The 14,101-nt window shown below is 33.9% G+C and overlaps 1 protein-coding gene across 50 annotated transcripts in view; it reads right to left on the bottom strand.

Annotated features, from left to right (window-relative positions):
* Positions 1 to 14,101, bottom strand: part of RIMS2 (regulating synaptic membrane exocytosis 2) — a 453,673-nt gene that overhangs the window by 177,309 nt on the left and 262,263 nt on the right. For 26 of the 50 annotated variants that reach the window (XM_039706150.1, XM_039706103.1, XM_039706126.1 and 23 more), the window contains 2 exons: positions 13,805 to 13,958; positions 6,100 to 6,126 (listed from right to left, as the gene is read on the bottom strand). In XM_039706150.1, coding sequence (XP_039562084.1) covers positions 6,100 to 6,126; positions 13,805 to 13,958 — 181 coding nt within the window. The remainder of the gene's footprint in view (positions 1 to 6,099; positions 6,127 to 13,804; positions 13,959 to 14,101) is intronic. The other 24 variants (XM_039706156.1, XM_039706153.1, XM_039706152.1 and 21 more) reach the window with 1 other exon arrangement.

Genomic DNA, 14,101 nt, shown 5'->3' with positions numbered 1-14,101 from the left:
AGACACAAAAATATCAATAAAAAACTTGGAGTAAACCTGAAGAGGCCCAGGACAAAGCAGTCTCAACACTCTATCTGAGCAACTGGCACAGAAGGCTGTCTACCCTCCTTTCCCAGCAAAAAACTGGGAGATCGTGTACTGAGAGTGGTTTTGACAAAAATGAAGAGTTTTCAATTTAAAAAAACTTTAGAAATTATTTGAATTACAAGAACTGCTGTCATTTTAGACTGTTGAACATCTGTTTACCTACCCACTAGAGGATAGTGGAAGGTCTTTCTTTAGCAAAGTGTGCTTACAAGATCTGAGACTTCTCCTAAACCATCCTGTTTACAATAAATAATCAACTTATTCTCCACAAATTCATATAATTTCATTTTTAGCCACAGTATTCTCTTGGCCTCTGTAATATTCTATGTCAGTAAATTCTGCAGTTGGGAGTATGCATTATGTGATATCAAATTCCCTATACTTTATTTACATTATCTCATTTCCAACAATGCTCTCCAAGCTTTTGTGTTCTGAGAAACATGAATCAGCATTCTGTTTTCCGCTAGAGTTATCTCTTTGGTTTGCATTTTTTTGAGCTGAAATATCATTCTTTGGTTCTTTTACACATGCGAACCTTTCCAAATTTCTGATTGTTCCTGCTGTTTTTGTTTGTATATTTTCTATTTCTTCTGTGCCTTTTATGAGAAGTCAGAAGTCGCTGCAGCAATTAAAACGTGGGTGTATGAATTTGTAATCTAGACTGCAGACTATTTCTTTGAGGATAAAAATTTCTCAGTTTAAAACTCATTCAACTAAAAAATGGTGTAAGTGTGATATGTACTAATTCTTAGAAAACAATTTAGCCTGCCAATACATTATGCAATTTCATTAAAGAAATTTTAATTGTCTTTATTCAATTGAACTAAAGGTTGATGCTTGCCCCACAAATAGGAAATCAAAATTAGTTCACAGGAAGTCATGCAATTCTCATATGGAAGCTCCATTTATTATAAAATTTTAGAAATAGCTATGCTACAATGGGTAGGGTATAAGAAATAACAAGTAGTCTTTCTCTAAAACAAAAAATTACAAGCGAGTGATGACAATTAGCATTCAAGAAAATCTAGAAGATGAGGGCAGAAATGAAGGAAAAGGTTTCAACTTCCTCTGTTTTCTTAAGTATAGTATTACAATGACCCAGTCTCTCTCTTTTTTTTTTTTTCCCCAAAGAAAGCATCCATTCCACCCTGTTGCCATTTTCAGGAGAAGCCTCTAATGGTGTAGTGATACAAGTGTCAGTGAGCAAGAGGGATTAGTCTGCTTTCTTCACTGATTCAAATACAGGTCCATTAAGAGAGGACAATGTTTGTGACCAAGCACTAAGCAAGAGAGCCCTACTAGCTGGCTGGGCTTTGGCTGGGACCTGAAAGGCAGAAGCCCCCAAAGGGAGTGCAGAGCAGTGGGATTCTGTCTTTGGGTAGCCCTGACACTGATCTTGCAGTGGGTCTGTGGCTGCTGTGCAGAGATGCAATGAATGTTACTCAGGAACTATCAGAGAGGGGATTGTGGCATGGGAAGATGAGGGCAATTGAGTTTGCTGATGCTCATCACGTGGCTGATTGGAAAGGTTTTCATCATGAAAGATGTAAAAAGGCTGAATCAACTATGATTTGAATAGATGTCATTTACTCATCAACTAATTCATTCTTATGAATGAATCTAATTAATTACAACTGAGGTTGCTTTTTATTTATGTTTATATTTACAGCTAAGTGCATCTGCTTTAACATATTTTTAGAATATCATATTCTGTATTCAGGAGGAGATATTTGCATCTTTGAGGATGAAAATAGTCAGCTGTTGTCACAGTGGGCTCTACACTTCCCAGCTGTGTAGCTAAAATTATATATTGTTGTAGTCACAGGATACATCTGGCAGAAAAGAGAGATTAAACTTCAACAGAGCACAGGCATAAAGGACAGGGTTCTCTCTCTCTTTCTCTCTCTCTGTCTTCTCAAGACACATCCACCTGTTCCAGAATCTCCTAATACCTCAGCTCCACATCATCTTCCAGGATCTAGAGATCCGAGCTTCAGGGAAGAGCCAGTGCAAGAGAAAGTGAATGGGCCAGGACTGAGACCTGCCCAAAGGATGGGAGTAGAAAAAGAGTAAAAGCAAGGGAATAATCAGATTTCAGTGATTTCTCAACCTGTCTTTGCTACTGAAAAGAAGAGAGTCTCTTGTAACACCTGACATCCTTAAATATGAAAGCTTGATCTGTAAAATGAGATATGAAGCTTGTTCAGCTCAGATCATCCATTCTATCTCCTCAAGCTGCTACAAGAGCTAACCAGAACTTTAAGCAGACTTAAGCTATGTCTGGTTTTACAGACTTAAACCTATTGAAAAAAAACCAGTGTTTAAGTAATATTTTTCAGCTTCTTACAAATGTAAATTTAAATTATAGTAAAGATGTCAGAAGAAATTTAAAGCAGAATTAATGATTTGGTTTTATCTTTGGCAATCAGTTCTTTCAGGAAGGGGAAAGGAAAGCAAAGCTATGTCAATTAAATGTGTAATGTCAAGAACTGCTGCCTGGAATACATAATTTCTGCAAAGAAATCATATTATACATATTTAAAACATCTTCCATTAACTTCAGAAATGGAACAAACTAGAAAGTGCACAGGTCAAAACCTTTTATTGAAGCAAGTATTTCTAATGTCAGTATAATTGCTAGCAGATTAGTTTAATATTTCTTGGAGTTTTTGCAAGAGTAATTTCACCTGCTTTATATTAATTTTAGATGGTACTTTTCTTTTTAATCTATTGACAATGTAAATGTGAAGATTTAGACATGTCCCACCTTAGCCATGTCTTTCAAAGTAGTACTTCATTAAGTAATTTGGACCACTGATTACAAAAAAGAGAAACAACAATTCATATCTTGTCTGTGAAATGGGACACTTGAAGACTCTCACAAATTATTGCAAATTAATATTGTGAATGAAACTGTTATTTAGTATTTAGTTAATATCTTAAACTCTTTGACATTTACATTATAAAATATGGTCCAAAAATCAAGAGCAAGGAGTTTAAGTCCATTCTTACATAAATTCAGAATTCAGTAAAAATCTTATATTCCAGGATACTGTATACATTAAATGAATGCATTGGTGCCAATGGTTTGCCTGTAGTTAACTTTTTCTTTGATGCCATTCACTAGAAGTAGTTTATTTATAAATGTTTTTTGGAGGTATTATTCACCTTTTGTCTGATAACCCAGCAGTAATAGATGGTAAATACAGACTTTCAAATCCCTTCCACCCAAATTAAAAATTATTACAGTTATGGACTGAAGGCAAAATAGATCCCATGCTACTGTAATCCTCAAAAATGCCTTAATTCAGCATAGCCCCAGGGAAATAAATTTATTTTTTTAATTCCATTTAGCAAGTTTGGGTTTAACAGCCTTAAGCTATCAATAAAACTTTTCAGGGGAGAGTTTATATTGGGGACACTGGAAAAGCTCCCCATCAGAACTTGCCAAAGTTCAGCATCCTCCTGCCCTTCCACACCTCTCCACTCCTTCCCTGCAATGCTGCTCAGGCTACCACCTCACCCAGCTGGTCTCATGACAGCTCTGTGAGAACACGTGCACAGCAGAACTGGAAGTTCACAGCACTTTCAGGGTTGGGGAGAAATCCTGTCACCTAAAAACCATTAGGACCATTATTTTAATTTCAATTTAGCAAGTACTTTCTATTTAATTATTTAATTTCTTACTATTTGCATTTTTACTTTCTATTACATGGAAAAGGAATTTATAATACAGTAGTTTCTTAGTATAAAAACTTCCATTTTTCATCCTCAGGGATGAAGTAATGTAAAGAAAAAAATGAGGTGTTTCATTCATTTTCATTAGTGAAATAGTTATTTTTTTGTAAATTTTTCATGGGATGCAGTGTTGGTGGCCATGGAAAGCTTTAACAACTTCTAAATAAAAATCATACGGGCACAATTGAAAAAATGTTTACAGAATATTCTTTGGTTTTCCCAAACCTGTCCATGCTTAAAAAGCATTTGGACGATGTATTTAATAGCATATTTAGCTTTTGGTCAGCACTGAATGATTGGGCTCTTGGACTCGATGATTGTGGTAGGTCCCTGCCAACTGGAATATTCGATTCTATTTCACCAGAATCACATTTCCCTCCATAACAACATTCTAAATAATTGGAACTCTCCCAGATGATTGAAACAATATGCAAATAAAAACATTTTCTTACAAAGCAACCAAAACCTGTGGAGGGTTCCAAAAAACCTTCTGCCTTCCATATGACAACAGAAGTTGGCACACAGCTTTTCGTCCTAATTTCATTAATATGCAGAGGAAATAATACAAAATACCTTCTGTGCTTAATACTTTCCCTGCAGACATTTATGATAGACCTCAAGAGAAGACTAAGATAGGAGTTTCAAAGCTCTACTAAAGTACATATGACCAACCAACACAGTTATCAAAATGAACTAGGACAGGGGATAGAATGAGAAATAAAATTAGTGTGCATCAGCCTAAATACAAAAGAAAGTGCCAAATTTATGCCTCAGGAATCCTGTGCTTTTCTTGGAAAAAATAAAAAAGGAAAAAGAAAGCAGACCAGGCTCCCAATCCTGTCTCTTACAATGCAGGAAGCTTTTACAAGGTTTTGTGGACTCCCTGGGGCAACCAAGGCTGGTGAAGCATGCTTGCACCTCCTTCCCTGGAGCTCACAGAAGGCCTTCACAACCACTTAAAGTCACTTAGCATTGCCTGTATTTCTTCTGTGTTCAGAGCTGACATATAAGCACCCCCAAAAGAGTCTCATAACAACTGTTTTAAGAATTTGCTCTCTGATATTCATCCAGCCTGTGCCCAAGGGTCCTTAGTGTGAGCTAATTTCTCATGCAGTCCTGCTGTCTCCATGTCAGTCTGTCACTTTATCATCCTGCACATAATTGTGGGGTTTAGAGGCTTTCAACAAACTACAGCTACACTGACAGAGGAGTATAAATAACAAATTCTATTAAATACCTACAGGTCTTTGAAAATGGTTAGAATAGGACAGATGAGAAAGATAAGAGAGAGATAAAACTTCTGGATAGAAGAGACAAATTGGAAGTCCTTAATCAAAAACAAACTTTATCCAGCTAAAATTTGCAGCTAATCCATGTGTATGCAGGCTCACAGATGCCACACCAAATTTGGTCTCTCCCCTTGTGAAGATATTGTAAAGCATGAGAAGAATGTGGGATTATTTCAGGAGAGAAAGGAGAAGAAGAAATATGGGAGACTGACATTAGATGTAATGGGAAATGGATTTTATTAGTACTTCTCTCAAGAAAGTTCTGCCCTAAGGGGGTTTTGTTTCCCTCCATGATGGTATGGATCTATTTTCATAACAATGTGAGTTTCCTTTTTAAACATAACTAAAAGATAATTAGTTGAACCAATTCTCAAAGAGATTCCAATAATTAAAACTGCAAAAACTGCAAAATGTCCCAAATGAAATGCACTACAAAATTTAAGTTGGTAAAAACTGAATATTATTAATTTACTTATATTTAATTAAGGCAAACTCCTCAGATAGAGCTGGATTTGTAATGAGGATTTATATCAACAAGAAACTGTAAAAATACATATCAGTGTAAATACTGATTTTGCCAGTACTTCACTTACCCCATGTCTGTATTCTAAAAATACTTACACTAGTTCTCAAATAGCTGTAATGTAATAGCACTTCTTTTAATCCAGTTAAAGCTAGATAGCATTTTCCTAGTATAGTTAATAAGGCTCACTACAGTTTTCCTACCATAGCTCTACCTAAAATAAAGGCAAGCAAAGCAAGTATGGTGTTGCAACATTGCTCCAATACCAATACTGAGACATTTAGAATAGAGAAAGAAAGCCAACAAATGTCTTATTACTGAAAAGCAGACAAGAAAAGCCAAAGAACTTTTATGCAATTTAGTATCTGCACAATAGGTAGCACAAGCACACCAATAAAATATCAAATTAAATTTTGCACATATATGGAAGCAATAAGCATTTCTGGCATGCTGAAAATTTACCTGAATTATATGAATATAAGCCTTTATCTGGAAAAAAAATATTGAAATGAAGTAGTGTCAGGGAAAAATACATGAACTATCACATGTAACAGGGATGATTAGAACCTTAAACATTTTTATAATTGCTGCCAGAGATGGAAGAATTTGATAGTGTAGGCCACACTCCTTCAAAATTATAAAACTCAAGCAGCTAAGAGAAATTAAACCACAAAAATACCAATCACTTCTGGATCAACAGCCACAGAGATCTAGTGCAATTTCAGTAATTTCCGATTTTGAAATACAGTTGCACATTTTGCTATCAGTGTTTAACTTTTTAAGGGCAAAATGTGTATTCTTCTAGGCATACAATATGAGCTGCTACCCTTAAAAATATTGCACATTTCTGTTGGCACTGCAGCACTAGCAGAACTTTCCCAAGATGTAGCTTTCAATCCTACTTTAAATTTAACAGACTCTGAAATGATGTGCCAATCTTCTCCCTCCTGCTAGGTCTTGACCTGGCAAACACGTACATACATGAGAATCTTAATTACATACTGTTGTTACCACTCAATTTTAGAATCCTGATATGAGCTCAATGATTAAATACTTGCAATACCTGATTTCTTGTTTGCATTCCTTAAGTCTGACTGGTTTATGTATTTTAGCTTTCCAAACAATCATACCAAGTTTTCTAAACTGAACCAAAGAATAGGATGTGGATATCTGGACAATTCTGGAAACAGGAAATGTTAATTACATTCATAGATTTTGAAATATGACTTCCAAAAGATGTCATAATACAAAGAAGGCAGGAAGCCAGCATAACATTAATAATACCTTGTCATTAGCAAGATTTTGTGAATATTTTTATTCCTTGTAGTTGAAAAGCTCATAGACACCATATTAAACAAATAAGAGTGCCAGTCTGTAAGTAAATGATGCACCTCAGATGATATGATATGACAGTGTTAGAGAAAATTTCCATTTCTTGCCAAATGGTGCTGTTAATGGATTCACTGGATGACTAAGTGCCTTCTGGCAAGTCACACTTTTTCTGACATCCAGGTACTAACTATTTGAATATGTGGATCATATTACTAAATCACCTACTACTTCCAGTTTCTAGCACTCTATATTTTCAACTTTGGTTTCTTGATAAATGTAATACATTTTTATGTCTCAGACCCAGAATTCCATTAAGCAATTTAATTTCAAAGTGAATTACAGGGGCTTTTTCAGCATCACTTAAAACCTTTTAGATGTGATTTATTGTGTAACTTCTCCAATATTTGTATTCCTTAATACTAATCTCTTCTGGTTATGAACTTCATTAAAAAATTACAATCATCTGGCTAGAAAATTATGAAAAACGCAGTTTAGAGACTTTGCCTGGTTTACAGGTGTTACCTAAACACCAAAGGTGGAAGCGTGCCACATGCCCACCAAAAAAAAAACCTATTAACACAGTCTGGAAATTATTCATGCAGTTAAAACTTATGGACTTTCTGAATTTAACTGCTGGATAGATCTTCAAAAGCACAGATCTTCTTGAAGAGCACAAGAATATAAAGTTAGTGAGATTATAATGGGATTGAGGACTAGGAAAGCAATATTTGTTTCTATATGGTCACTGCACAGAAAGGAAGTTAAAAAACCATCTGAAAACTTCACGAACTTCATTACACAACAGAACAGTAGTTTATTAACATGATTTTATCAAGTATCAGAAAATAAAGTAATTCTCTTAAACTGCTTCAAAACAGGTTTTTAAGTATTTTTGTAGTTTAATTACAATTTAGTAAATTAATATCCTAAATGAGTTTTTTTATTAGAAAAATAAAAATATTTTGACAGTTGAAGGCCTTTTTAGACATCCCTGTATCATGTTAAATACCTTTTATTTAAAGTATTTAATAAACCATAGATGTACAATAAAATATAATAAATAAATAATAGATGCCCAATAAATACAATACTGGTATATATATCCATATTCTGTGAATAAAATATCAATGCATGCAAAAAAAGATAACATGCTCAAGGCTTGTGCTCCATTCAAAGAAAGAGAAAAAATTAAGGAAGAAGCATGAAAGAGAAAATTAATTGTCATTTTGTCTCTCTAGGGTAAAATTCATATAATAAATTAATCATGGCCTGTGCCACTGACCATAAAATGCTCCATATTATAATTTGGAAAAAAAGTTTCTGACACATGTGTCCATTAAGTACAATTCACTTACCTACTAGTGAGCAGCATTATTACCATTTCCTCAAGTCAGGTTCAGTGACATTCACTGAAAATTATGGTGCTGACTTCCCAAACTCACAACAAACTCACAGGAAATTGCTGAAACAGCAAGATCCTGATTCTGCAGTAAAGTGAGACTCTACAGAGCTCCAAGGAAGTGAATAATTTTCATTGGCCATCATTTCACATGGGCTTATATTTCACAGATTAAAGTTTCAGATACATTTGTAATTAATTATTGTTAAACTTTAATGATTTTGGTACTACGAAATGTATATCTTGATGTTCTACAATATAGACTTGATAGCTTTACCATTTAAATAATGGAAGAGGGGGATCAAATTAACAGTTATGACATTCCTCCTTGATCAGATGGTAGAGACACAGGACATTCAAAAACTAAAAATTGTCAGCACTCAGCAATGACAAGTTCATCTGAAAATGTTTTTCAAAACTAAATAAGTAAGGGCATTATCTATTTTTTAATTCAGTCTAGCAGTTTTAATTTTTCTAGTCAGATTTAATAATTTTTATCATGTTAAGGTCTCAGCATAGGTGCAGAAAACACAGTCTGATGGAAAAATGTACAAAGTAAAAAAATGAAAAAATGACAAAATTTTTCATGTTACTCAAAACACTTTGTTTACACATTATAGATTTTCTTTATTCCCATACAAAGAATGAATAAAATTTGAAAAAAATAAAGTTATATATACACCTTTCTGCACACCATATGCAGATTTTTTTAGAATGTAACCATAGCCAAATTTTGCCCTGACAGTTTAAATTCTCATTACTGTAATTTCTCTTCCTCCAGATTTTTTATGGACCTGGTAAATCATGAAATTCAATGAATGGAGTAATTTATGAATTTCATTCTAAAAGCGATTGTATTCCATTTACAGGAAAACTACTCTAAAGACTATTTACATTTATTTTCATTTTGATTGATTTTTTCTGATCTTCAAATCTTGGGAAAAAAAAACATTTTTGACTTCTGTATGTTGGTTTTCAGACACTGTAATTTCTAAAATCTTTGCTATCTTGTTCTCAGCAGAATTTATCTCCTATACATTTATTACTTCTCTCTTACTGAGGATGCTCAAAATATAATTTTTTTTTTCAAACCATATTGTGAATTCTCACAGTATTCAAAAGCTGTAGAGACCTGCAGCTGTACAGACCTATGCTGCAGCAAGAGACCTGAAAATGTCTGGGTTTATTGCTATATTCACATTTCTTCTCTTTTGCACACTTAGCTGTTTCCTGCACTGCACATTGCACACTCTGTGGGCTGCAGATCAGTAATTCAGACAGCTTCATTTTAAAGCTGCAGAATCTGACTTAGAAAACTAGTGTCAGTTACTTTTCAATCCAAAGTATTTGGATTAAAACCTTGGAGTAAAACAAAATCTGCTTCTAAACAAATTCAGCATCAATATAAAACTAAAATATTGTTGTTTTCCAAAACAAAAAATAACCCCATATTCTTTCTCAGTTCAACAATATCAGCTCACACTACACAAATGCTCACATTACATGGATATAACTGTAAAAGATGGAATAAAAATGCATGATATCCAATTTGATTTCTATCTCTACATTCTGGGCTCATGGGAAGAACTAATTTTAGATACACAATCCCATGGTATTAACTTTGTTTGATTTCTGTATCATTTCTCAACAAATAGAAATACCAACAATAACTTGCAGATCCTAATAACCATGGACACAGCACCAAAAGCACATTCAGTTTTGTATGTATTCTCCAATAAGATTCTTAGCTAATGTGAGATAGAAAAAGAGCCTACCAAAAATGGGTATTCCTAAATATTCTCTAAAATTATTTTTAATGTTCTGGTTACAATCTTTTTCAGAGGCAATATAAAAAGAACTTCAGTTTGGCTGTAATTCTAATTAATGTTGTCTGGAATTCTGGGTGTATGGCTGATTTTATGGGAAATGTTAGAGAAAATGAAGTCATTTTAAAAACTCACTTTTAAAGTTGAGCACAATAAGTAAAACAGACTTACTGATTACCCCACATTTCTCATAAGAAAAAGCCTAAAATACACTCATTGGATCGGGTTATGAAAATCTCAAATATAATTAGCTGAAAGAGCTAGTAAGTCATAATCCTATGTTCTATATTAGTTCCAGTTTCTAAGTAGATGCCTGTCAAAAAACACAAAGGAGAAAGTATGGGAATGATTCTTTATCATTAGGAAGTTAAAGGAATGTATGGATCAGAGGACTGGGAAAGAGAAGGTGGACAGCTGACTTAGATCAGTCTGTACCACAACACACTGCCCACTCAAAGATATTGAGAGATAAATATATGTAGAAACTAAGCCACTGTCTCTGAAAGCTGGCTCCTAAAAAACCAGCATATGGGGCTCTGTGGGAAGCTTGCACTTTGCTACTGGCAATCTGTAAATACAACTTCACTCCTCAGGGCTGACAGTCTGCTCTTCTTCAGGAACACTGCAATCCAGTGATATTAAAAAGAGAATAGAAGTGGTAAGTGTAGGTGGTTCTTTTAAACTACATTTAGAGAGTAACACTTAAGTATTGTCTTCAAATAAATATGTTTATCCCTACTCGACAATCATAAAGATAAAAAAGCTTAAAAGTGTAATGTGTATTTATACAAACAAAAAACAACCTTGTAATTCAAAATATCCCTCCTGTCATTTCTCACACTAACAGTTTTTGGGAGTATATAAATTCTTTCATCACTAATTCTATACATAGAGGCAATGCAAAAAAGAATAAAAGGTAGGAGGACTGAACTGCTCAGACTTTGCACCCCCAAAAAATTGAAATCAGCCTGCTTAATAACAGCCCAGTACATGTTCTAAAAAATGCTTTGAAAAGCATTGACAAACATGCTAGATGTGCCTTGTTCTAGAGATTTTCTTCACATTGTCATAATGTCCTGCTGTATAACATCTGTTTCATCATATACAAGAATGTTATTGAAAGATACAAAAACATCTTCAGACACAAGAAACTAATATATTGACTTCATACTCTTTTGACACCTCAAAAAAGGTAAAAATCCTAGACTTCTATGTGTTATTAATATAGTATAAATATTTTACTTAGTGAAGGCAAACAGGCTAAAGAGGTGCTGTCTGCCCTTCACCAGTCCCTGGTGATGACATTTAGATTGGGAAGAGCATTTTTGGAGCCCATCTGGTGCAATGCCTGTCTCAGGCCTGGCCAACTTACACTGCATTGTTTACAGCCTTCTTCAGTTGAGTACTGGACCTCTCAGTAGGATATTGCACAACCTCTTTGGACACCAAGAAGTACTTTTATTTTCATTTCAGAGGAGTGACAGCAATAAAAGAAAAACTGTATTTTCCCACTGCTAAATGGATTCTGCTGCCATAGCTGAGCTCTGATCAGATGCTAAATTTCCAATTGTATACTTTTTCAGACCCAGAAGCTAGGGTTTTAATTCCAGGATAACTTGTTCTGTACATTTAAAACTCTCTATTTAAACTGAAAATTATTTATGATACACAAGGATTCTAGACATGAATATATTCCTAGGCCACTAGAGAAAATCCTTCATTACTGGGTGTCTATCTCTGTACAAAAGGAAATGGGGTAATTTAGTGTAGGAACATCTGAATTCTCCAGCAATATTAGTGAACATCTGAAATTGGTTATTTGATTGAAGTTTTTAGAACCAGAGGGTGAAAAACTAATGCTCTGGGAACAGTCAGGCTAACCATCTCCATTGAAAAGCAGAACTTCTATACCAAATCTTAGTATTTCACCAAAACAGAAGTTTTGCTAAGTTCTTTTCTCTATATTTACAGACAAGCATGTACAATTGTTCAGTTATTCACATTATGAGTATTAGTATTTATTAGTTATTTTTTATTATTTATTAGTACATAGTAAGATTACTATATAAAAAGACCTGAATGTCTTTCAAATTTTGAGTCAATATAATCCAAAAGATCATTACTCAAATATCACAAAAATTTGTTTAAACAAATCATAAATTCATTCTTAATGGCAGTTACTTATTGCACAGACAGAAATTCTTATGGACAAGCAGCGTTTGTTTGCAGGACTGAATATTTCCTGAAAACCAGAACTTCACTTACTTCACATACAAAGAGTCCAACTGGTCTGTAAAAATAGTTGTAGATGGAAACTTAAAATGTGTTAAAAAATTGCATAGACCATATAAGAAGTATAATTTTAAAACTTTAGTTAAATAACAGTCATGGCATATGAGAAGACTGAAAAAAGATTGAATTGCAATAGAACTCCTTACCGTTTAACTATCACTTATTTTATCCATTTGGGGACAAGTATAATCTTACAACTTCAAGGTTATGCAGTGTAAGTCCCTGACAGTGTGTCTATCTCAGTACATTATGATATGGAGCATTTTAATCCTTCTCATCATCAAGTGCACAGAAGCAAAACAGATCAACTGCTTGCAATACTTGTATACAGTGGGTCATGCAATAAAGGCTCTACATAGCATATATGAAATATCCAAACTTGTTTTCATGACTACACACATAAGTTTCTGTGAGTTTGTGTGAAACATGCACACACACTCACATACAATGACTCAAAGAAACTCCAAGAAAATCTTCAAAATTGCATTGGGGTTGTTGTGGTTTTAGTGTTTTTCTATTTGTTTGGGGGTTTTTGTTTCATTTTGTTGGGTTTTTGTGGTGGTGGTGGGTCTTCTGGGTGTTTTATTAATTTGAGTGGTTGATTTGGTTTGTTGGGTTTTTTTAAATAACTGCCAAATGGTATTTATAAATTTTCTTCAGTGAAGAAGAGCTTTAAATCACTGGCAGTATTGAATAGTTAAACTGGAGAAACCATGAAGTATTGAAGAAGTAGATTTTTCCCTTTTGCTGTCTTATTCTTAGCTATCTATTTTTATTACCGTATTTTATATACTCTAGTTTCAAAAAATCTACTGATAACTACTATGGACCAAGTATAACAAGCTCTACAAAGTAGAATTTTTAAAGAAATTCCATTTCTAAATCTAAGCGCATAAAATAATACCAAAGCAAGACAACAGGCCATGGTATTACTTTATCTACATATGATGTTATATAGAGGTTACTAAGAGAGAGGTCCTGCAAATCTACTTTTGCTTAAATAATGAAATTATGTTCATAATAAATTATGAGCATAATACAAAAGAAAGAGCTTCATGATAAAAAGAGCACATTGCAAAAACCAAGATAATTTACTCAAGCTGAGTTGTCTTATAAGAAAAAAATGGTGCAATGCACAGTGGTGGATACCATTTGTAGCGTGTCAGACTCTCATCAGTAACCACAATGATCTAATACATAACAGCTACAAATTAACATAAAAATTCTGTCAGCTTTCCATTTGCAAGAATTTAATAGATTTTATTATGCATTAATTCAAATGAACTATTCACAGTGTGAAAAACTAATAATAACCTACTTTGTAACCTCCGTGTGGGACTCTCTCCATGGAGCTGTCTGCGCGGCAAATATGGTGAGGGATGGGGAAGTGGCAATGAAGAGACATCATGTGTTTGAAGCTTGTACCAGTGGGGTTCATCATCTAGTAATGCTGTCTCTAACTCAATAAGAATCTGAAAAAGAAAGAATGGTTAAAAGTAGGAAAGCATTGCATGACAGAATATTTTAAAATAGATATAAATGTTATTCTATTATTCTTACACTGCTAAGGACTTTGTATGAAGTTATATAAAAACCTTGCTTAAATATGAAAGAA

Source organism: Passer montanus, unplaced genomic scaffold, assembly GCF_014805655.1.
Source record: "Passer montanus isolate IOZ18808 unplaced genomic scaffold, ASM1480565v1 scaffold19, whole genome shotgun sequence".
NCBI lineage: Eukaryota > Metazoa > Chordata > Aves > Passeriformes > Passeridae > Passer > Passer montanus.
The sequence above is the reverse complement of the archived record's forward strand: the minus strand, read 5'-3'. Positions and strand labels throughout refer to the sequence as shown.